Source organism: Aotus nancymaae, unplaced genomic scaffold, assembly GCF_030222135.1.
Source record: "Aotus nancymaae isolate 86718 unplaced genomic scaffold, 86718_ANA_hifiasm-v0.15.2.pri h1tg000021l, whole genome shotgun sequence".
NCBI lineage: Eukaryota > Metazoa > Chordata > Mammalia > Primates > Aotidae > Aotus > Aotus nancymaae.
The window spans coordinates 15,582,821-15,608,165 of NW_026988433.1; the positions used below are offsets into that span (position 1 = coordinate 15,582,821).

The 25,345-nt window shown below is 46.0% G+C and overlaps 1 protein-coding gene across 2 annotated transcripts in view; it reads left to right on the plus strand.

Annotated features, from left to right (window-relative positions):
- KSR2 (kinase suppressor of ras 2) overlaps nt 1–25,345 on the plus strand; it is a 517,853-nt gene that overhangs the window by 437,281 nt on the left and 55,227 nt on the right. For both annotated transcript variants that reach the window (XM_064379757.1, XM_064379758.1), the window contains exons 10-14: nt 483–651; nt 9,261–9,302; nt 9,969–10,041; nt 13,777–13,825; nt 15,704–16,071. In XM_064379757.1, coding sequence (XP_064235827.1) covers nt 483–651; nt 9,261–9,302; nt 9,969–10,041; nt 13,777–13,825; nt 15,704–16,071 — 701 coding nt within the window. The remainder of the gene's footprint in view (nt 1–482; nt 652–9,260; nt 9,303–9,968; nt 10,042–13,776; nt 13,826–15,703; nt 16,072–25,345) is intronic.

Here is a 25,345-nt window from a genome sequence, read left to right on the forward strand (position 1 = left end):
TTCAGCTGGTCTGGGGTGAGAAGAAGCCGAGCTGATTCCAGCTGTGACCTGAGCTAAGACGCTGAAGGCTCACTCTCACATTCTCTCTGAAGCTGTCAGGCTGTTGATTCTTTAATAAACACTTGGGAGGAGAGGTGTTGATATGGGAGGGGTACTCTGGACACCTCTGCACGGGGTTTTTCAGAATCAAAGAGGCACAGGGTGCGTAGCTGTCACCTGTGTGGTTTTCATTACGTGGTCACCTTTCAATCTGGGGTCCAAGCAGTGGACAGGAAATAGACTCCAGAGGCTGTTACTTCCACAGCTGGATGCAGTCCAGTGGGGCTGATGAAGCAGGAGGGACTGTGGAAGGATCTGGTGGTTGAGGAAAGGGCAAGGGTTGTTGTGCGGGCTGGGGTGGGGATCTCTCCTGCTCAACCACTTTCTTCTGTGTCTCTGCTTCCCTGCCTGTCCCTGACTCCTGCCCTATTTTCTCTCTGCAGGACCACATCCCCGTCCCTTACCAGCCAGACTCCAGCAGCAACCCCTCCTCCACGACGTCCTCCACACCCTCCTCGCCAGCACCCCCCCTCCCTCCTAGTGCCACGCCGCCTTCTCCCCTACACCCTTCCCCACAGTGCACACGGCAGCAGAAGAACTTCAACCTGCCAGGTACCTCCATGCTTCGGGAGACATGGGGTCTGCAGTGTTGGAGGGACAGAGCTGAGGGAGGGGGTGGGTTCACTCCAGAGCCCTGATACAGCAAGTCTATGCTGGAAGGCAATGGGTCCATGACCAGAGAGGGGCAAGGAAGGACATGGACCGACCTTGATCGTATCCTAAGCAATTATCCTGTATCACTTATTTAATCTTTGGAACAGCCACAAGGTAAGCATTATCAGCTCATTTCACAGATGAAGAAACAGAGGCTCAAAGAGATGCAGGAACTCTTAGAGACTCTGTCTTTTGGCAAGGCACAACCCAGGGTCTTCACCTAAGTCTAAGTCACAGAAGGGAGCCATTGGCTCTGGAGCTGACAGTTGTCTTATGAACTAAATTGGTTAAAATTGGCATCGAGAGTCTGTGCTGGAGGTCTTAGGGGCACACGTCTGAGCAGGGCTGCAGACTCAGTCTTGACTCAGATGTCAGGATGGGGCTGTGACTGAGTAGTTTGGACTCCTGGAGTCAAGATCCAGGTCTATTGCATTCTTGCTGTGTCTCACCTCCGAAAAGATGTAGGTGGTTGAACAAGATGATCTGGAAGGTTCCTCTAGCTCAGGAATTCCAGGGCACCTGGGCTGGGAATATGCACTGAGCTATGAGATGATAGTAGAGAAGCCATTCATGAGACACTGTGGCTTCTTGGCCTCCTTTGTCATTAGACCTAACAATGGGAAATTGTTCTTCCTTCAGGTAGACCAGACCTAAGAATCTCCCCATCACTTCCAGGGTCCAGCCTAGCCCAATTCCTGTGCTAGGGCCCTAAGACTGTTTCCAACTCAGGCATATTTGTGTCACCGCAGCAGACTTCAAGAAGAAGGCAGTGGGACTGGTGTGGCCAGTTGGAACCAGGTGTTGTTCAATATGGTATCCACTAGCCATGTGTGGCTATTTACATTTAAATGAACTAAAATTAATTGTAATTTAAAAATTAGTTTGTCAGTTGCACTAGCCACATTTCAAGGGTTCAGTAGCCACATGTGGCTGGTGGCCACCATACTGAATGGCTCAGGTATAGAACATTTCCATCATCACCAAACGTTCCACTGGATGCCCTGGCCTAGGGTCTGATTTCCTCCTGAGTCAATGAGCTTCACGCTATGAAAAGAATCCCAGGTCCTTGGCCACAGCTCACACCTCCTGGGTTAAAGCTTAACTAGACATGAGTGAATGGCCAGGAGGCAAATGGAGGTCCCGCCCCACACCTGGGCAGCACTCACATGCCACCACCCATCTGAGGACAAGCCAATAACAGCACCTGCCCATACTGTTTTGATTTGGGCCATGTCCACAGAGATGGGGGATATTTTGAATTCTTGGAACTTTGGGTTTTTTGTTAAGTTCAAGTCTGAATTTAACAGCCTCATATCCACCTAGTGGGAGGGCCACTCACCTGGCAGCCACCAAGGACTGCAACGTGAGTCACCGGCTGCATCGTCTTAGTAAGTGCTACCGATTCATTGCCTGGCATTTTCACGGACAGAAGGCCCCCACCGCCATCTCCAGGGTTGTTCTTTTTTACTTCTTCAGAAGGGGATGAAGGGAAATAAAAGACCCTTAGACTTCCCGTGACCAACCACGCTTGGGGGAGGTTGGCCCATGCTTTCCAATAGCTACTTCACTCTCTGGAAACACTGATTTCAGGAGTGTTTTCTCTAAAATTGTTTGGCGCTTGTTTATGGACCAAGGGATGGGGAAGAGCCGTTTTATGGGAGAACTATGCACAAAAGCACCACAGCTCTTTTCACCCCTTAAAGAATCCACTGGCAACTTCAGATGAGAGATCTGCCTAGCCAGGCGTAATCGGGGTAGCCCTTAGCGCCTTCCTTCCCTCAGCCAGAGTCTTCAAGGAGGGGTGCTTGACAATTTGCTGTGCTGGCGTGCCACCTTATCCCCTCCTGCTCCATGACAGGTCATGACAAGGTCTTGGCTCTCTTTGGGGACTGGGCTAAGGGGTCCTTTGGGGAAAAGCACTTTAGCATGGCAGTTAGAGTGTGGGCTCTGCAGCCAAGCTGTTTAGGTTCATATCTGAGTTTTACCACTTAATGTCTGTCTGATGTTGGGCAAATAACTTGCCTCTCTGGGCCTCAGTGTTCTCATCTACAAAATGGAGATCATAATAGTATGCACCTTAGATAATTGTTTTAGAAACTAATGTCATAATACATGGACGAAGCTTAGCAGAGTGACAGTCTCGTTGAAGGTCTCAACAAGCCTGAGCTCCTTGCATTATTATGAAACACAATCATAATAAACCACACTGGCTACCTTTATTTGCACTTCTTATCATCACTGCTAATTAATATGGGGGCCTAGACAGAATTGCAGAATGAAAGATGAAATCCCCATATGCCTTCACATAGGAGTATGAACATAACCAAACATTTGGGGATGGTAATTTGGCATTTTCTGTTAAAGTTTTTATTGTTGTTGTTTGTTTGTTTTTTTGAGACGGAGTCTCGCTCTGTTGCCAAGGCTGGAGTGCAGTGGCGCGATCTTGGCTCACCGCAACCTCCACCTCCCAGGTTCAAGCAATTCTGCTGTCTCAGCCTCCTGAGTAGCTGTGACTACAGGTGTGTGCCAACATGCCCGACTAATATTTGTATTTTTAGTAGAGACAGGGTTTCACCATATTGGTCAGGCTGGTCTTGAACTCCTGACCTCAGGTGATCCATCCACCTTGGCCTCCCAAAATGCTGGATTACAGGCATAAGCCACCACGCCCAGCCCTGTTAAAGTTTTAAATGTGCATTCCTTTGACCAGTATAACACTTCTAGGAGTTTATATGCAGGAACACTTGCACTAGGGTGCAGAGATGTGTGTATAAGGACTTCATTGTAACAGTGAAAACGGAAAATAACCCAAATGCCCATCAAGAGGTGAATGGTTGAATACACACTTATATCTGTATAACCAAATATTCTGCAAACTTTCAAAAGAATGTAGTACTCTATATAGATTTCCTGACATGGAAAGATATCCATAGTGTTTCTTAAGTAGAAAATAAGTGATTTGCAAAGTGGTCAGTATAACATTCTATTTATTGTAAAATATTTACATATTTGTGTGTATGTGTACCAGTGTGTGTATATGTGTTCACATGTGCGCAGTAAAGTCTGTAAGAACTTCATGGCAGTTGCTGAGGAGAGGGACTTTACCTTAGGGATTTCTACGGTGTCTATGAGCGCGCATCCATTTCGAATAATAATAAAATTCAGGACTGAAATGGAAAACTAAATAGAGCCTTTTGGAAGCACAGTTGGATCTACCCTGTATCTTAGGCAGTTTTAGCAAAACACCCCCAGGGACATGAGTACTTGTCCTGTTTGTATGAAGGTCTGGTCAGCTGTCCCAGTCTTGACTGAGAGCTTCTGTTGATGAAAAATGGAGCTTTGGTTGTGGGTCCCCGCCAAATGTTGAGTTTTCTGAAGGTTATTTAAGCTAAAACCTAAGCATAATGATGTCTCCAGCACTGATTCATCTAGAACATTCTTGTCCAAAAGGGGCTGGGGGGTGACCAGCCATTTGACTCATCTGTTAGCCTCAGGACATGTGGTAAAAAGGCTATTAGAACCCCAAGCGTGGTGTGTGCAGCATGGTATTTGTGACTGTGCACTGCCAGTTGGGTGGAACTCCTGTTCTCTACCTTTCCCTGAGTCCTGGGGTAGTGTGGGACATGACCCAGTATAAGGTGGCATCAAGAGTTCTGCATGGACAGACAGACCTGGAGTTGGATCCCAGCTTTGCTCCTTCCTAAATGTGCAGCTTTGAACATGGCGTTGCCCCTGCTTAGGTCTGTTTCTCATCGGTAACATGGGGCTAACAATTCAGAGTTGTGGTTATATCCACCATGGAAAGATAGATGAAGAGGCTTTGGAAATGGTTGTCTTATGGGTTTCTGAGGATGGAGTGTTCAAATACCTTCTTTCTTTGGAGCCACCTAGAGCCATCTTGAAACACACACACACACACACACACACACACACACACACACACCCCAACTTCAGGAAATGGCATATTCTAATGGCTCAAATGAAGAAAGGAGGTGAAATCTGCCTTTAGTGGTGTTTGCAGGATTTCTGAGACCTCACTTGGGCCACTTGGGCTCATGAGAGTGTTTCCTCCCTTCCCCTTTCCACCGGTCTGTCCCGAGTCCCTCTTTTATGCTCATCACTCTGTGCCATGATCTGGTTTACATACTCACTTGTTAAGTGTTTCCTCCATCAGAATGCAAGCTCCATGAGACCAGGCAGTGTGCCTTCATTCACCAATCCATGCTCAAAACCCAACGCATTGCCTACAACTGAAAGCACTCATTAAGTGTTTGTCAAATGAATGTCCTGAATTTCGTGCATTTCCCAGGGCTGCAGTTTTTTCTCTTTAACTTTTCTTCTTGGCCTTCAGACTGCATTCATCCATTCATTTCATTAACAGTATTTATTAGGCATCTACTGTGTACCAGCTACTGTACTAGGCACTAGATTTGGAGCAGCGAACAAACCAGATGTGTCCCCTGTATTTACTTCCTATTGTTACTGTAACAAATGCCCACATACTTAGTGGCTTAAAAGCACACAGATTTATTATCTTATGGTTCTAGAGGCCAGATGTCCAAAACAAAACGAGCTTCACTGGGCTAAAAACCAAGATGTCAACAGGGCTGGTTTGTTCTGGAAGGTCTCAGGGAGAATCCATCTCCTTGCCTTTTCCTGGCGTCTAGGGGTTGCCCACATTACTTTGCTTACGACCCCTCCTCATTCCGGCCTGTGTGATTCCATGATCACATCTCCTTCTCTGACCCTGCCTCCCTCTTCTAAGGACCCTTGTGATGACCTCAAGCCTACCCAGATGATCTAGGATAATCTCCCCATCTCGAGATCCTTAAGTAATCTCATCCTAAAAGTCCCTGGTGCCATGTAATGAAATGGATTTATAGTTTCCAGGGATTAGGACCTGAACATGTTATGGTGGGGGGGGCAGGCATTATTCTCCCTGCAACAGCCCCAGTTCTCATGAAAAGTATAGCTTAGTGAGAAAGAAAGGTGTTAACCAAATAAACATATGCATGAAAATAGGATAATAAATTGTGATGAAGGCTGTGAAGGCTAAGAGCCTTTGCAAGAGTCCTTGAGCAAATGCAAGAGAAGAGATTTAGGTTGGAGGGTCACTGGCTGGCTGACTTCTGCAGGTCGGGGAGGTAAGGCAAAGGCCCAGTCACAAGAAGGGGCCCAAGTGCCATAAACAAGAGAAAGTGGCCTCCAGAGAGACTCATAGCTGCAGGGTCTGGGCCTGGTAGAAATGTAGATTGTATGTAAGACTCCATAGGATTGAGTTGAAAGGTTTAGGCAGAGGACGACTTGACACTTTTTTCTTCCTTCTAGAAGACCCCCTACCTGCTCTCTTGGGAGGGCTCAGGGTAGGCATGGGGCTTACCTCCAGAGGGGAAGCTCCTTCAGAGTGGCCTGCTTGTCTCTTTGACTTCATCTGCAGCCTCCCAGGTCCTGAGTCATCTTGGATGCCAGCAAGCCAGGAGCCACTTGGCTCTCCTGAGCCGCCCACTCAGGGTCACCAGCTGTTCTTTAGAGCCACTTCTTGCTGGTGTCTGTCATCAGCGGGAAGAACAGGTCTCCCAGCAATGTCTTTCCTCCTCTTCTGGCCATGCGTTTCCCTTTTGGTCACCAGGAACAAGCTGTTCCATGGCGTATAGGGAGGAGTCAAGGAGGGCGTTGGCTCCGGGTGTGGAGGCATTTGCTGGTGTCCCGTTGCCTGACGCCTGTCCCTTCTCAGACTCTCTGAAGCAGCCCTTGCTCTACGTTGCCCAACCCCTCCCTTCCAAAAAGAACATAACTGTCAGCTAACCTTTTCTGCAGACACTGAATCCCCTATCACCGTCAGAGCTAGGGAGGGAAAAGATCAGCCAAACCTCTTGAGAACCTTGTGTCGTTTTTCCTGTTTTAATTTTAGCCCATTATTGACTAATAAAATAGTATCATGCAATAAACACTTGTGTTATCTGACAGTAAAACGGTCCCTGAAGTCATGAAGGGTGCTTTCCTTTTAAAGCTTTACTCTGTGACCTTGAATATGTTGCTTCTTGCCCTGGATATCCCATTTTCCAGAATCAAAAATGTATCCATCTGGACTCCAAGTATTTAATATAAGCTGGAATTGGACTAAGCCCAACGTTTCTGCTGTTTCACCTATAATAAGAAGAGTTGATTAATTCAACAAATGTGTGTTGCACACTGACTGGTGCAAGGCATAGAACCAGGAGTTTGGGATCCTGGGATAGTAGGACTTACTCCCTATCCTAAAGAAATCTATCAATAAATTTTAACCTCAGAGAGGGTGTTCCGTCTGCTTCCCCAAAGCAAAAGATTTACTTAGCACTTGGAACTATCTGATTGTCTCTTAATTATAAGTCATTCTTGTCTATGAGTTAAGAGAGCTTAGAAATTTATTTATCTCACAGCTAATACTACCTTCAATACACCTTTATCTCTTAATGATGGTCCTTGCCCTTTGAGGAAGGGACTGTTATTATTCTCATTATACACATGTGGACAGTGAGACTTAGAGTCTCTGCAAATAACCAAAGGCAGAGCAAAGATTTGACCCTATAGGATCAGCTTCTAGACTCTAGGTAATAGATGCTCGGTGCCACAAAGAAAATTAGCACTGAGACAAAGGATTTTTCAGCAACGCAATTTTTTTATCCCAGCCTGCAGGAAGGGTACTCTCATTAGCCATTTTCCTATGAGAGTACCATGAACAAAGGAAAACAGACATATTCATTCCTTACGCATTTGGGGTTGTTCTTACTGCTGTGTCTGATCTCCATTGGCTGGAACCAGACCTCACAATCTAAACTAAAACCCAATTGGCTAATAACTTAAAACTTTTCTAAACCCTAAAAGCAATAGAGAGCTGGGTCATGCCTGTGAGCACGTCCAGCACAGATATCTTGGTTAAAGTACAAGGACATAGAATGTACTACATGCCAGTAAGCATGGCATGTCTAACAGCTACATAGGATAGGGCTTAACAAAGAGTTATTAGCACACTTATGATTTATTCTTTAACAAGAAAGGAAACTTTAAAGAGGAACTTTTTTACTTCCCACATAATACTACCTTCAATACACTTCTATCTCGTAATGATGGTCCTTACCCTTTGAGGAAGGGACTGTTATTATCCTCATTTTACACATGTGGACAGTGAGACTCAGAGTCTCCACAAATAACCAAAGGCAGAGCAAAGATTTGACCTTATAGGATCAGCTTCTAGACTCTAGGTTCTGAGCTATTGTGCTAATATTTGATAAACCAACTCCAGTGGTGGCTTGTCCCTGAATGTCATCAAATTGTTTCTGGAAGTGGATTCGCCAATACAGACTTATCTGACTATATCCCTGCCCTCTTCATTTACTCGAGGACACAAAGCCTTCTGTTCTCTTCCCCCAACACCCCTTAGCCCCTTATTCCAGGCACTGTTCCCCAATGGGGTAAGTGCTAATGTTAGAAACCTTTAAGTGTCTGAGACCCCTGGCCTCTGGTGAGTAGATTAGAAGTAAAAGGAATTGTCAGGGAACCAGCAGTGAAGTCCAGAAAATTTCTTTTATATAATTTTTCCTAAATTCAGAAGTTAATTCATGCTTGTGGTAGGTAGAATAATGCTCATTCCCAAAATATGTCCATGTCTTGATCTCAGAATCTGGGAAGATGCTGCTTTATAGGACAGTAGGAACTTTGCATATATGATTAAGTTATGGACTTGAGCTGGAGTGATTATCTTAGATTATCTGGGAAGTCCCTAATGTAATCACAAAGGTCCTTATTAGAGGGAAGCAAGAAGGTCAAGGCAGAAGTTGGAGATGGCACAGCAGAAGCAGAGGTTGGAGTGGTGGGGCCATGAGCCAACAAATGCAGGCAGCCTCAAACAACTGGAAAAGAAAAGGAACAGATTTTCTTAGAGCCCCTAGGAGGAAATAAATTTGATTTTAGCCCTGTAAGACTTGTTTCGGATTTTTGTCCTCCAGAACTCTAGGAGGATTCATTTGTGTTGTTTTAAGCCACTCAGTTTGTAGTAATTTGTTACAGCCACAAAGAAGAAAACTAATACCATGCTTGGTACAGAAAATTTGGAAAGTACAGAAAAAGCATAAAGGATTTTTTAAGCCACTGTAATCATTCTGCCAAAAGGGGAAAAAATTAATATTTTAGATTATGGCTTTACAGACTTTTTCTCTGTGTGTGTGTGTGTGTGTGTATAATTATGCATTTCACAAAAGTGATATTGTAGTCAGAATGTCTGTTTGAGTCAGAGCAGTCTGATTTTAGAGAGTGTGAGATGTCAGTTGGGAGGGTTGGCATGGATGTTTAGAGTTCTGGTTTCTTTACACATGTTTGCAGTCCCTTGTCTGCAGGGATGTCTGCAGAAGTATGGAAACTCTTGAAGATGGGCAGAGAATGACCACATGGTAGCTTTAAGAGCTCACTTTGGTCCCTGAAGGGATGTTTCCTTGGGGACACTCACTTTGATGTTTTCTTTCTTTTGCAAGCATCCCACTACTACAAATACAAGCAGCAGTTCATCTTCCCAGGTGAGTTTCATGTGAGCTGGAAGCAGCCCCTTCTGAACAAGCCCTGCTGGGTTACAGGAGTTGCTGGGATGAATGGAGGCAGATGTTGTGGGGGTGCCTGAAATCAAAGAGGGTCGTAGTAGAGTCACCACACTCCAGGATAATGGCTGAACATGGAAGTGGAAAAGAAAGAGTGGGAAGACCTAAGGGCATTGTGGGACCCAAGGAGGTCCCAAGGCACAATGGAAAGGCCTGAGAGGGTGTAGTGCCGTGGAAAAACGGGCAAGGGTGAGGAGGGGTCTAGAGCCACATAGCAGGGAAGAGATGGTCAGAGGGTCCTGAGCTGAGTACGGAGAAGATTTGAAACCAGGGGGCCTTATCATCCCAAAGGGAACTCAGGAGAAAGGAAGTTCAGAGATGACTAATGAATGCTTCAGGCTAGATGCCTGGGGGTTCTAGCAGCCCCCTCCTCAACAATGGGGAATTTTGTTGAGGACATCATCCAGAAACCTGGTCCAGCTGAGCAGGTAAAGTCCCGGTGGTCCAGGAAAGGAGAAAGGAGATTGGCCAAGGACAGAGATCCAAGATCTGGTGAAATATTAGCTGCCACATCTCCCAGGAATTAGGCCTTTGCAGGGGTTGTGGACTTCACTTTTGTTTTCTGAATGTCTAATCTCTGGTTTTCAGATGTGGTGCCGGTGCCAGAGACACCGACCCGGGCGCCCCAGGTCATCCTGCATCCGGTGACCTCGAATCCAATGTAAGTGGGACAGAGAACTCTTTCCCCTTCCCTGAGCTTCCCAGCCCGGCTCTACAATCCACTCAGTTTCCCTGTCTTCTTTCCTCCTATTCCCGGATTTGATGTAGCTGGGGGCAGAGGGAGAAGTTCAAGGCGGGCAGAGCGACATAGGGAATAACTTCAGCAAAAAGAAAGAGCCTGACAGCCCAGGCAGAGAGATGGAGAGAGAGGCAATGCTGTTCTTCACAAGCCAGCTATGCCTTGTGTCTCTGACTCTGCCTGTCAAATGCAATTTCCAGGGGCTGGGCCATTTCCTAAGGACCCATAACCCCTCTATGTTTAGAAAGACCACTTTCCCCAGGCGATAGCTAGAGCTTAATGAAGGGGTAATTATTCCATGTCACTGAACATGGAATAACTTTCCAAAGTTTTATTTAGGTTTATACCAGGAATCAGCAAACTATAGCCTATGGGATGGATCCAGCCTTCTGCTTGTTTTTGTATAAAGTTTTACTGGAGCACAGTCATACCTGTTTGTTTACAATGTGTTGTGCATGGTTGCTTTCTCAGTACAGCAGCGGAGTCAAGTAGTTATAATAGAAACTGTAGGGCTTGCAAAGCCAAAAATATTTACTCTATGGTCCTTTGCAGAAAGAAATTTGCTAACCTCCGGTTCATATTATTATAAACATAATATAAGCTAATTTTGAAAATTTTGGACTATTCTTTAAAAAGGCGAAGGCAAAATAATCACTCATGATCTCACCACTGTTAGAACTTTTATGTGTGTTTTTCCATTTATATTTTACATAGTTATGACCCACAATACATGTAAACAGTTACCATCCTGTTTTGTTATCTTTATGCTGAACATCACACTTTAAACTTATTATTTTAGCTTCTCCATAGACATTGTTGGTTTTTGTTTCTTGTCTGTTTGTTTTTTGAGACAGAGTCTCATTCTGTCACCCAGGCTGGAATGCAGTGGCATGATCATGGCTCACTGCAGCCTCTGCCTCCTGGGCTCAAGTGATCCTTTCAGCTCAGCCTCCTAAGTAGTTAGGATTACAGGTGTGTGCCACCACACCCAACTAATTTTTGTATTTTTTTTTTTTTTTTTTTGTAGAGACAGGGTTTTGTCATTTTGCCTAGGCTGGTCTTGAACTCCTAGACTCAAGTGATCCTTCCTCCTTAGCCTCCCAAAGTGCTGGGATTACAGGCATGAGCCACTGCACCTGTTTGACATTGTTTTTAATGGCTATAAAATGACATATTGATATAGAATAATTTTCTTAATCATTTCCTATTGCTGGATTTTTTACATTGCTCCCAATATTTCACTGTTGTAAATAATGCTACAATGAACATCTTTGTGCATAGCATCGTTAGGATACAGGCACTCTTTCCAGGTGGTTTGTTACTTGTGCAGCAGAAGTGAAGTCACCTTGGCCAGGTGGTGCAGTGGCTCACACCTGTAATCCCAGCGCTTTGGGAGGCTGAGATGGGAGAATCACAGTCACAGAGGTCAGGAGTTTGAGACCAGCCTAGCCAACATGGTAAAACCTCATCTCTACTAAAAATACAAACATTAGCCAGGCATGGTGGTACACACCTGTAATCCCAGCTACTCTGGAGGCTGAGGCAGGAGAATTGCTTGAACCTATGAGGTGGAGGTTGCAGTGAGCTGGGATCATGCCACTATACTCTAGCCTGGGTGACAAAGGGAAACTCTGTCTAAAGAAAAAAAAAAAGTGAAGTCACTGAATCACCTCATTAACTTCTTTGGTTGTGATGGAAGTCTGGGGCTTGCTAGGATTTGACCAGTTCCCCAACTCACCTTTGTGCCTACTTGGTTTTTCTTCTGGGTCCCCTAACTGCTTCATCTTTTCTGACTGGTCATATGGACTTTGTTAAAGACTTAAATGATACATCTCTGAAATCAAAGGAACAGCAACTTGCCGGGGGATATTGTGCTGACATCTAGCTCTGGATCATTTCTCTGCTTCACATAAACCAATTCTACAATTTGTGCAAGATGAACTCCAGGTTATTAACTGACAGTCCAGAGGTACCAGCGAAGAACAGAGTGAATAGCTGCTTGCAATCTGCTTAAATGTGCATGGAGTGATGGCAACTCTTTGCAGAAGGAAATAATTGAATAGCCCTGGATGCTGGAAACATGCCTTGATGCAAGAAGGCATGGTGGCCTGTTTTGGTTTTGGGCATGAGGAGGGACTCCAGTTGCATTGTCCCACCCAAGTCTCCCCCAGGGCATCAAGTTCCCAGCATGTCAGCTGTCACTGTGCAGTTTCATTCCACCTTCCCAGGCTGTGCTATAAATAATTGGTTAATACCATGGCAAATGCCACTTTGGGATTGACCTTTCTTTCTCCTTCTTTTAGTTCTTGTGATCTTTCAGACTCTCTCTCACCAGGACCCCCTCCAGCCACGTGGACTGACTCCGTCTGCAGAGTCACCCACTTCCTACCATCTGAGGGTCAGAGGAGGGGAGAGAGGGAATCTACTAGGTTTTCACTGGGGAAATAGGAAAGGGATGGGGTATTCATTGTGCTTCTTTTTTCTCACCTGTTTCAGCTATTCCATGCCTTCAGCAGCCCAGTTCTGTCTCCCAGCTGCACTTCAAAAACACGTACACATCCTTAAGTCTAACCCCCGCAACATACCTCTAATGCACACTGTGCCCCACACCCATCACATGTCAAATGTCATATGCATTTGACATTTCTCTCGCACCTCAAATGCACACCCAATTATACCATCAGCATACAGCATCCCCCGCAACATCCTGTGTGTACCCCCAACTCACACACACACAAGACAACCCTGCACAAATCACATCCCATAATACCTATGTGGTACTCACACAAACACATTGTGACCCCCGCCAGCATCTGTACCCAATGTGTTTGCTTACTAAGAACAGAACTGCAGCTCATGAGCTTGTGAACGCAACACTCACACACACACACGCACAGTCTTCCAGTTCAATACAGTCTTTTAATTTTCATTCCACATATCCTAATTCCATATGATTGACAAGATCTACCTCAAACACTAGAAACTTTCAAATACATCCAATAATTCTCTCGTCTTGGAATTCCCACCACACTGCATTTATCCAACTCATACGTAACTTTTGGCCTTGTTACTTTTAGCCTGTCTGCATAGTATCTGAATAGTGGCTTTCCTTCCTTCAGTAGGAATATAATATTTCTTAAGGTCAGAAGCCATGCCAGTTTCAATTCTATATCCCTCCGAGGGCCTAACACTGTTCCTGAATTCACATCTATTAAATAGTCACATGAATGACCAGACAAACAAGAACACTAAGATCCTTCCAAGAAATTCCAAATTTGAGTGAACTTCGGAGATCTGATTAGTACTTTCCTGGCAAACACATAGAGCTCTGAGGACTTGTCTACTTAAGGCATTTAGGCCGATTTATAAGAAAGCTGCTACATTAGCTGAAATCAAAGCAGTAAAGAAAAATGAGCCCTGAGCAGCCCAGAAAATCAACTTAAAACAATGTCCTTGTGTACTGTTTTTTTTTTTGTGTGTGTGTATGTTTCTGTGGCGAGGTTATGGATTATTTCAGACACAAGTGTTGAAGTGAAATGTGAGAGAAAGGCTTGGTGGTGACGACTTCCCATCTGGGGATTCTTCATACATAGCTAAACTCAATATACAGAGCTACCTTTTCACCTAGGGATCACATTTATTTTTCTTTCTTTACAGCTTGGAAGGAAATCCATTACTTCAAATTGAAGTGGAGCCAACGTCAGAGGTGAGAATCAGAAAGCAGTGAAGCAACATTTTCCAGGGGCTGCCCAGAACTTGGCAAAGCCGATTGATGTTTTCGATGACGCAGAGGGCTTGGGGTCAGGTAGGGGCTGCGGTGGCTCTGACTGACGGATGTTCTAACTCCAGGACAATTAGCAAGTGGTGGCCCCTCCCGGTATTGAGCCTAATGGGCCGTTATATGGCAGGCATCATAGAAAAGCCAGTTGTGAGGAAATTGGCAAGAGATTTGCATTCTTAGTTGAAAGATCAGCTCAGGGCCAGGTGAATACCAAGGGGGATGTGCACCTCTGCCTTCAAAACAATAGTGAGAGGAGATGGGGGCCTCAGGGATGCTGGGCTTGGAAGTGTTGAGAATGCTCTGGGGCTTCTTCCCACCTGCCTAAGCGGTTGCAGCTGCAGGACTACATAAAATGCCCTGTCTGGAAACCATGGCGTTCTGATCACTCAGCTCTGTCACTGCACTGTATCTTGCACTGAAAGGAATAGAGTCAGGGCTTCCAAGGAAAATCGTGTTCTTTTCTGGACTATTTGGTTATTGGAAAATGATCCTGGGAGAAACCAATGTCTCCTATATTATTTCTCCTGAGTGTGCCATCGAGGGCAGCTTGCACAACTGGCTTTTCTATGATGCCCGCCATATTTTGGGTCAGGAAGACCTGTACCCAGTCAAGAGGCCACCTTCTCAAGCTGTTTCATCAGGTCCCAGGGTCTCTGGGAATCCCCACTGGCCCAGGCACCTGCTGCTCCCACAATTCTGCAGGAGAATCCAAGAGGCAATTCACCCCCAAGCACCCCCAGATATGCTGATATGGTAGGGTCCCTGCACCTTGAGCACTGAACTCTAGTGGTAGCCACACCTAAGTATGCCTGAGTCATGTGGGTGGGCATGGTTAAAACGCAGATTCCTGGTCCCAGCCTGCTGATATTTTCATCCAATAGAGCTGGGTGCGGCCCAGGAATCTGCATTTTCTCGGGCCTCCCAGTGGGTGTTTAGTACAGGTGGTCAGGTCTGTACAAAGAACTTAACAGGTCTTTATCTCATTTAAAACCTCACACTGCCCCTGGGGCAGATTTTATTACCCCCACTTTACAATCAGGAAAGGCAGCCTCAGAAAAGTCAAGCAACTTGCTCAAGGTCACACAGAAGCCAGATTTCAGCTCACTTGGTCTGATTGTTAAGCCCATTCTGTTAACCTCTCACTCTCAAGTCTCCTACCCGCTCCCAGCTGCTGTAGGAGCCTCAGACATCTAGCCTGTAGCTCTGACCTCTCCCAATTTTTGAATCATCAATTCCAAATTCCCTGGGGAAGCAAAAGATACTCCATGCTGACAGTTGTCACGTGTAACATGCAGATGCACGACGTACCCAATGATTTAGCCAGTCTAGCCTGTCAACTTTATCACATGCACATAAACAACCTAACCAAAAGACCTTGGAAGAATAGGAAGGGCATGAGATTCAAGTCCAGAGACCTGGATCTTAGTTCCTCCTCTGTCTGTCTATATGACCTGGAGTGAATCCTTCCCAGGGCAACGTAAGGGACTTTCGATGCTAAAACCAGGAAGATCCCAGCAAACTAGAATGGGTGATTCTCCCCTAACACTTCTCTCTGTGCCTCAGTATTTCCCCACTTAGCACAAGAGAGTTAGACGATCATGATCTCCCTTTTAGCACCTTCACTGTAGTATGATTCTAGACCAGAGCTACCTGGGGAAACAGAGGGACGTATGTCTGCACCAGCTCCAAATCCATGTAGAGATGTGTCAAGATCTACGCATGCACATGGGACCCCACAGGACCACGAGGGAGGCTGAGGCAGTGGCAAGCACAATTCTGACCTCTCTCCCACTTCGGCCACAGAATGAAGAGGCCCACGATGAGGCCGAGGAGTCAGAAGATGACTTTGAGGAGATGAACCTGTCCCTCCTCTCAGCCAGGAGCTTCCCACGCAAGGCCAGCCAGACCAGCATCTTCCTTCAGGAGTGGGACATCCCCTTTGAGCAGCTGGAGATCGGCGAGCTCATTGGAAAAGGCCGCTTTGGGCAAGTGTACCATGGCCGCTGGCATGGTGAAGTGGCCATCCGGCTGATTGACATTGAGAGGGACAACGAGGACCAGCTCAAGGCCTTCAAGCGGGAGGTGATGGCCTACAGGCAGACGCGGCACGAGAACGTGGTGCTTTTCATGGGTGCCTGCATGAGCCCACCTCACCTGGCCATCATCACCAGGTCAGTTCCACCTGGGCTCCCACCCAGGGATTGCCAAACTCTGCTTCTGGCCTGGTTGAGAAATGGTTTTCTGCATACTTGACCACTCTGGTTAATAGACCATCTCCAGTTCCAGCATGCACAGTTCACTTACATGGTTTAAGATTTCAGATTCCAGAAAATACTGTTAATTTATTTGTTTTTTTAGAGACAGGGTCTCACTCTGTTGCCCAGGCTTGCCTGCAGTGGCGTGATCATAGCTCACTGCAGCCTTGAACTCCTGGGCTCAAGAGATTCTTTCCCTTCAGCCTCCCAAGTAGCTGGCACTACAGGTGTGTGCCATCACACCTGGCTAACTTTTTAATTTTTTGGTAGAGACGGGGTCTCGCTATGTTGCCCAGGCTGGTCTCAAACTCCTAGCCTCAAGCAATCCTCCTGCCTTGGCCTCCCAAAGTGATGGGATTACAGGCCCGTAAGCCACCACGCCTAACCTCAGAAATACTTTTAATGCTAAAACTCTTTAGCAAAACCAAAAAGTACTAAATGAGGAATCAGAAACATCGGGTCTAGTTCCCCCTCTAGTCCAAGTATTTGCATAACAACTTCTCAAAGAGTCACTGTCTTCATGTGTGAAATGAGTAGATTTCACTAAATCAGGAGTCAGCCAACTTTTTCTGTAAAGGGCCCAATAGTAAATATTTTCAGCTTTGTGGGTCATACAGTTTCTGTAGCAGCTACTGCACTTGGCCACTGGAGTCTGAAAGCGGCCATGGACAATCTGCAAATGAAATTGCAGGGCTGTGGCCCAATACAACTTTATTTATAAACCCAGGGAGTGGGCTGTATTTGGCCAATGGGCCATAGTCTGCAGACCCCTGATTAAGATTTTTTTTCTTTTTGAGATGAAGTTTCACTCTTGTTGCCCAGGCTGATGTGCGATGGCACGAACTCGGCTCACTGCAACCTCCGCCTCCCAGGTTCAGGTGATTGTCCTGCCTCAGCCTTCTGAGTAGCTGAGATTACAGGGATGCGCACCATACCTGGCTAGTTTTTGTATTTTTGGTAGAGACAGGGTTTCACCATGTTGGTCAGGCTGGTCTCACACTCCTGACCTCAGGTGATCCACCTGCCTTGGCCTCCCAGATTGCTGGGATTACAAGCGTGAGCCAAGATTCTGATAAGTATTATTCTGGTTTTCATGAAAGTTGCAGAGCACATTTGCAGTCTTTACCATTATGGTTTGGAATATCCAGGATCTGTGGTCTATGGATACACAGAAGGGATCGTTAATAGAGAACTAACATTGTGAGAATGTTTCTTGGACTTTCTTGGATTCGCTCTCTGGCTTCTCCCAGTGCCTTGAGGCTTGGGGAAAAATAGCTTTGGTTTCGATGGAACAGTTGTGAAACCATCCTTTGGTGTGTTTTTAAACTCTGGCACTGGCTCTCTTGTAACATTAGGACTGGACTCTGCAGTGGCATTCTTAATATGACCTGTGATGCCAAGGGCCAGTTAGGAGCTCTCTCCTTCCTCTACTTAGCTTAAGCAGTGACACCCCAAATGCACAAGTCTTGCATCTTGGCAGGCCCAAAGCAGATGCTGTGGGCTCAGAGAAGAGCTGGTGTGTCTTTGATCTCTTCCCGTGTGAGACAAAACCTCCTTGAGTCCACTTATAAGAACTTGGTGATTGGTAGAAGGTGCATTATATTCTGTATCCATAGATTATGCAGACGATGGGTTGACTGGAGTGACTCGCACTTTGAATGATAAGTGCTGGTGAAAGACTGGAGATCTAGGAATGGGCCTCCAACTCTTCTTAAATCAGGGGAAAGATGGTGGTTCTCAACTCTGCACCAGACGGAAGTGGCTTTGAAGAAATCAGCCCAGGTAATCTTCAGGGGCTGAGCTGTTCTGAGTATAAGCTTTCGCTGAGTAACAAACTACTCCAAAACTTAGTGGTTTCTCTCTATCCTATGGACAGTTTGGTAGCTGGGCTCTTGTAGATGACTGTGGTCAGCTCTGGGCGAACAAGGGGATAATCAGTGTTAGATGCCCTCATTCATGTGTCTGCCGGTTGGCAGACTGTGAGGGGATATCCCCAACAGCCTAGCTCAGGCTCATTCTCCTGGCAGTCTCAGGTTTCCAAGTGCAATGAGAGGTCAAGACCTATATCTGTTGGCCAAAGCAACTCCTATGCTCCACTAGATTCAAGGCATGGAGACAGAGCCTCTACCTCTGAATGGGAAGATCTGCAATGTCCCGCTGCAAGGATATGGATGCAGTGTAGGGACGATCTGTGGCTCTTTTTGCAATCTGCTACAGAGAGACCCTTCGCTCCCTTTCCTTCCCTTTCTTACCCAGTATATATCATCATCTTTTGGCAGCAGTCAATAGCCTATTACTTGGGATACACAAGTCTGGTTGGAAGGTGGTCTTCTCCCCACCGCCGGCCTCCTCCCCATTCTCATCTTAAGCTCTTACCCCATCTTTTTCTCTGGTCAGCTCCTCACCACCCGCCTGCCTCCCTCTTCAGCATTATCTATGGAGCCTAACACCCATGACTCCCTCACCCCCTTCTCAAAGGCTAGCAAGTTGGAAACAGACAAACTCAGCAGCCATCCTTGAAAAACGAGTGGTCATTGTGAAAATGTGTTGCTCATCCTGCAAGCCAGCTGCATTTGCGGCCCTCTTCTATTGTGTACAAAATTCTGAGCCCCCCTCCCCAAGCACCATAACTGCCTACAGATTTCACAAATAGCCCAGCCTTTTCCTGGCACCATGATAAAGACTCTGCAGCTTTGGGATGTGTAATTGGTCTCTGAAGTGTTTTGGTATTTTGTGTGAGGATGCCAGATGAGCCCCAAAGAAGTGGCATTGATTCCGTATTATTGTGTTGCTATATATTTATCTTCGGGAGGGACTCTGTGCATCCCTCTCTCCCATTCAGCACTGTCCACTTGTTGGCTCTCCAGGTTTCTTATCTGCACGTTCAGTTTGAAACCAAATATTTGAGTAATTTGATTAATCACTTGCATTTGCACGATTGGCTGGCAGAGGTTGATGGTTGGATGATAGCCAACCAACTGGAACCGTTTTTGGACCCTAGATTTATTTTACAGGGAACATAAGACCAGATAATTACCTGGCATATTCTGGATCAATTCACAATGGCGCATTCTAGCCAATTACTTAGTAATTATCATTGAAGTTAACAAGTATTTCTAAGATTAGCTTCCTTGCAATGCAATATGTGTGGCTCTTAGGGAATGAGTAATAACCAACTAGTTACCCAATTTCTGTAGCCACAAATGCTATTAGCAGCAGGATTGCTAGATTGTTTCACGATTGAGTCATTATGGGAATATTGCAAAGCTATTGACCGTCTGCACGATCACTCATGTTAAAAACTCCAAGTGAAATTTGAAAGTCAATAGAGTGGCGTGAAAGTGTCTCTCACCCTTCTACCTTGCTACCTGGGGTTGCATAAGCCTCAGTTTCTCCTTCTGTAAAATGAGCAGGTGGAAGCTGATATTTGTTGCAGCGTCCTTCCAACTCTGACAGTATTCTTTGCTTGTCTGATAATGAGCTGTGTTTGAGAAGCAGCTGGGAACAGGTCTTGAGCAGTGCATCTCAAAGATGGTGTACCTGGACCTTCCTGCACCAGTCATAGGAGAGGAAAGTTGTAAAAATGGAGATTCTGGAAAAAAGACTGTGATGGTGACAGGCGAGGGCAAAGGGGAGAAGGTGAAGGTAGAGAAGCTGTCAGGAGCAAGACTTGGAGAAGGCAGGGTTTCTCAAGCCTGGTAGAGGAAGGGGAGCTTTTAATACAGTTAACAGTGCCTGGCCCTGCCCCAGAGCAGAGTCTCTCGTCTTCGGCACTATTGATCTTTGAGGTCAGAAAAGCCTTTGTGGTGGGAGCTGTCCCATGCACTGTAGGATGTTCGGCAGCATCCCTGGCCTCTACCCACTAGAATCCAGTAGCACCAGGCACCAAGTTATGACAACCAGAAATGCCTCTGAGACATTGCCCAGCGTGCAGGGGACTCCATCACACAGCCAGGTTTGAAACCCTCTGTTGTAGAATCCCTGGTGAGGAGTCCTGATTTTATGCCAAGGGCAGTGAGCAGCCATTGGAGGGTTGTGGGCAGGGGTGCGGCATGGTGGTGTTGGAGGACGAGAATGAGGAAGCCTCAAAAATGAAGACTGGGCGCACAAAGGGAGATATTTTGCCCGGTGCAAAGGCAGCAGCAGTTCTAGGAGGTGATCTGCTTATCTGCCCTAACTTCCCGTCGTAATCAAAGAGCTGATGATCTTGGTGGACACCCAGCATCCTTCCTTTCACTCTGTTTTGCTGCCCTCAGTCAGACTGGCAAACTGTGTTATGGAGATCACCCTATTAGGGTTGCTGTTTTGACAGTGGGTGAGGCTCTGAACCAGCAGAAGGCAAGCCATGCACGCTAGGTGGGATGGCTGAGCCTCTTTGCTGAAATCATTTCCCCGGTTGTGGGGTAGAACCAAGGCAGAGCCCTCAAAAATAAACCAAAAAAGCCGCAGTTTCCACCAGCCTTCAGCAAGTGCTTTGCTTCAGGCCAAGTGTGGTGAGGTTCTCTGGTTTATCCCAGTGCCCATTTTACAGGTGAGAAAACTGAGGTCAGAAAGTCAGAGGGAGCCCTTGCCCAAGTCATAGAAAAAATAACTGGCAGAACTGGGAATAAGCAAATGTACATCTGAATACAATACTAGTCTAGTAGGTTCCTCCTTTGCCAGTGGCTGCCTTAGAGAGATCAAGGGGAATGGACTTCACCTGTGAGCAGTTCCATAGCACAGAGATTCTGCATTTTTGGTCATATCAGAATCAGCTGGAGAAATTGATGACCATTCAGGGCTGACGCCCCATCCTACTTCAATTAGTTTGGACCTCTGTATTTTTTAGTAAGTGCCAGGAGATTTTGTTCATGCCTCAGTTTAAGAACCACTGGCTTATTAGAACTGAGTTTCATTTTTGTAGCTTTGATTTTCTGGTGTTTATGTGCTTCTCCGGTACTCTGTAAATTCCTGTGGCACCAGCACACCCATGTGCACGCGTACACACACCCACACACACTCCTCTTCCATATATTCCTAAATTACGCACCAGTTCTTCTCTTCTTTATCTCCTGTTCTCTTTCCCACATCCCCACAAAGAAATGCACACACTCTCTCTTTCCCGGAAAAACACTCATTCCATAAATATTAGCAACTCACAAAACTACTGTGCAGAACTAACAGAACATACAGTCCCTCACAGAAGCCCCACCTCACCCCCTTCCCCACTCCCCAAATAATTTTCGAGAACTCCAAAATTAAGTCTGTGCTTCTTATCCTGTGGTTCCCTAACCTGCCTTACCTGGGAACTTGTTAGAAATGCAAATTCTCTCTCCCACCCTCCCCTGCTGAATCCGAACTTCTGCGGGTGTGTCCAGCAAGCTGGGTTTTAAGAAGCCCTAAAGGGGAGTGTGGTTCATTTATGCTCAACTGTGAGACCTGCTGCTTTAAAGAAAGTAGGTCCTTCTTCCCACCTGGAGCAAACTGCCTTTATGACTGCCAAGAGCTTCCGGCACACCTTGGAAACCTCTTCTCTGAGGCGCTACTGAGAGGTAAGCAGCTGAGTCCAAAATGGGTGAGGGCCTAGAATGATCCAATATCAGCACCTGCAGGGCCTGAGAGCCATCTGTTAGCTTTGGCGCTAGCACATTCCACTAACGTGCCTTCCACGGACATTCGGACCTTGGCACAGTGCCAGACCACATGATAGGCACTCAGAACACAGTCTACAGTTTGTACTGTGGACTTTTTGCATTCCAGAAGAGACAGATAATAACAAGTTAAACAAATGCATAAGATTGTTAAAGCATTATAATAAGTGTCATGAAGGCCACAGACAGGGCGATTGGTGGGTCAGAGTGACGAGAGGGCTACTTTGAAGAGAGCCTCAGAGGAGGCTTCATAGGGGAAGTGACATTTGAGCTAGGATTTAATGACGAATAGGAGATGGCCATGCCAAGTGGCAGAGAAAGAGCAGTTCAGGTAGAGGTACTGCCAGTGCAAAGGCCCTGGGGTAGGCATGAGATTGGCATGTCTGAGGAGCCATAGAAAGGGGCTGCAGAGGCCAGGTGATTACAGGGCTTTGAATGCCATAGAAAGGAATGTAGCATTTATCCTAAGGCAATGGGAAGCCCATGTAAGGTTTTAAACGGGAGTTGCCCACGCTACTCTGGGGGTTTCCTGATGGCCAAGATTCTACCTCCTCTTGCACTCAGCTGGTTGATTCAATGTGTCAAAATGGGTTAGAATAGTGATGGCTTCAAGGAAACCCAGCACCAAAGGGCACAAGCCAAGAGAAAGGGCTCTGGAGTATCCTGACTGTCAGCTTGGCATTTCCACCTGTGTGGGGCTCGCAGGAACAATACCAGTGAATTTCATCAGGATCCTTTCCCAGGGACTGGGGTAGGATAGGGCGAGCTATTAGGGGCATCACCAAAACATCTCACAGTTGAGGGGCTCACACTGTGTGCCCCAGGAAAAAAGAGGTAGGAAGAACTAGAATTCCCCAGACCCACCCTCCCCCCAGGGTGATTTTTAAAATTTCTCATTTGGCGCATGTCACCAATCCCCTTGCTGGGTTCCCAGAGTCTGAGAGGCATCTTCTCAGTCATGTGAGGTTAACTGTTGCCCGCATGCATGAAATATCCAGCACTTACCCATCTCCTAGGGACAAGGTAGTCATGAAAAATCCCATGGGGCCTCATTTGCACAGCATTTTCAATCCAGTAAATATCAGGAACTACTTAATAGATTATTTATTTCCAACTCCAAATCAGTTCCTGTTTTCCGTGCTTTCAAATATAATAGCAGCAAGCTGCTATATTTGACAGACAGACGCATGGAGAACCCTGCCTTCTGTTAAGGTGGTAACTCAGTGCCTGGGTGAGATTTCAACTTGCTTTTTCTGTAACTCCCGTACTTGTGGTCTTTCTGATTTTTGTCTCCTCTCGGGCCAGTTTGATTGTCCTAAATATAACATCCAGGAGTTGGGGGGCCTGAGCGCATGAAGATTCCGTCCCCATCATCGAGTGGAATCGGCTTCCTTTTATGTTCAAAAAGCTGAATCGCTTTCCCTTTATAAAGCACAGCTGAAAAGGTTTTTTGTCTGTGGCTGCCTTTAATTGTGCTGAAATGTAAAGCACCCTGGGACTTTTGTGAAGGAAGCGCTATAAATGTACAGTGTCATTATCATTATTATCAGCATCGTCTCATGTACATTGCATACGCCTGTGTCATCCATCCTATGCGCAGCGGAGGATTTGCATGGGTGAAGACCTCACCACTGGTCACCCCTTTCCTCGAATCTCAAAGATCCTGAATTAGCACGTGTGACATCTGTCATCACTTTAAAAAATTGTGTATCTTATTACACAAGTGAATGACTTGTTTGCAATTGCAAATGCAGATCAGCAGAAAGAAGAAAATGAAACTCACCCATAACGCCTCCAGCCAGAGAGAATGACATTAACATCTTAGTGTATATCCATCCAGGCATATGTCCCAGAATATGTGTAAATTCACGCTTTGTATCGGCCAGGGTAATGGTAGCGGCCGTAACAAATAAGCCTTAAAACATGAAGTAATTTAACACAATGTAAGTTTATTTCTTGTTCATGTAATAGTCCAAAATGCAAGTTTTTGGATGGTAGGTGGCTTTTCTCCATGTATGGGGGGATCCAAGCCCTGTCCGTCTTTTTGATTTGCCTTCTTTTAAGCTGCACGGTCCTCTGCCTCTAGCTGAGGAAAAACGAAGGGGCATGGAACATCCTATGAGGGAGGGAGTGGTCTGTGAGCTGCCTACAAATGGTTCAGCTCACTCCACTCATGTGCCATTGGTGGGTGCTGAGTCTGTTGTCCATACCTAACTGCAAAGAAGCCTGCAAAACCGCTAACTGTATTCCCAAGAGAAAATGGTGGGATTTATGAACAGCCAGGAGCTCTGGGACACACGCTCATCGTTACGGATAGATCTTCTGCCATGAACAGTAGACTCATCCAGCAACCCTGTTTTATGACGCTATTTTCACTAAACAATACGTGTATGGAACACTCCCCTTTGGCATTTGGATCTATTGCAGATTTCTCCACTCCTGGTTGTCTTAGTTTCTCCATATAGGATGGGGATAACATTTATCTCTTTTGCAAGATGGTGATAAGAATTAGAGATGTATATGAAAAGACTATAGCATAGTGCCTCCTGTAACTCAAGTGCTCAATAACATTTAACTCCTACAAAATGATGCTACAATAATAATGATATAATAACAACAGCAATAATAATGGTAGCAGCAAATGGTAGAAATCATATATTTTCTCTCAGGTGCCAAAACATCTTTGACAGTACAAACAGCAGCTGTTTTGTGTTTATTATAATACCAAATGATAGGAGTCAGTGACTGTAGCTTGATTACTACAGCTCTGCTCCTGGTACCCTGGCCAAGTTGCTGAACCTCTCTAAGCTTTAAGCCATCCAGAGAGACATCTTGAGTAGGGAGCTAGATATCCTGGTCTCAAGCTTGGATGAAAGGTTGGGTCTAGAAATAACCATGTATGAGACATCTGCATAGACGTGGTGATGGAAGTCATGGACTTCTGCTGAAGCTGAGGTCATCTGAGGAAGAGAGGAGGGTTGCCTGAGGACAAAGCCCAGAGCACCTGAAGCCTGGAGCACCTGAAGCCTGGAGTGCCTGCTGGATTGTGGCCCGGTTGAGATGGGAAATTCTGCAAGGGGACCTGAGAATAAGCGGCTGGATGGTAGAGGCAACCAGAGGAGCATGAAGTCCAGAAGCCAACCCAAAATTGTTCCCGCTGTGCAGCTACCCCAATCTCTGTCTCCTCTTATTACATTGCTGCATTTTGTTTTATTTTTGAGACAGGGTCTCTGTCAGGCTGGAGTGCATGGCACAATCTCAGTTCACTGCAATCTGTACCTCCTGGGTTCAAGTGATTCTCTTGCCTCAGCCTCCTGAGTAGCTGGGATTACAGGCACGTGCCACCTCGCCCATCTAATTTTTGTAATTTTAGTAGAGATGAGGTTTCGCCATGTTGGCCAGGCTGGTCTTGAACTTCTGACCTCAAGTGATCTGCCTACCTCAGCCTCCCAAAGTGCTGGGATTACCGGTATGAGCCACTGCACCTGGCCCACATTTTATTCTCATTAAGGTACTTCTCATCATAAGATAATTATTCTTTTGTTCTTCTATGTTTGCTC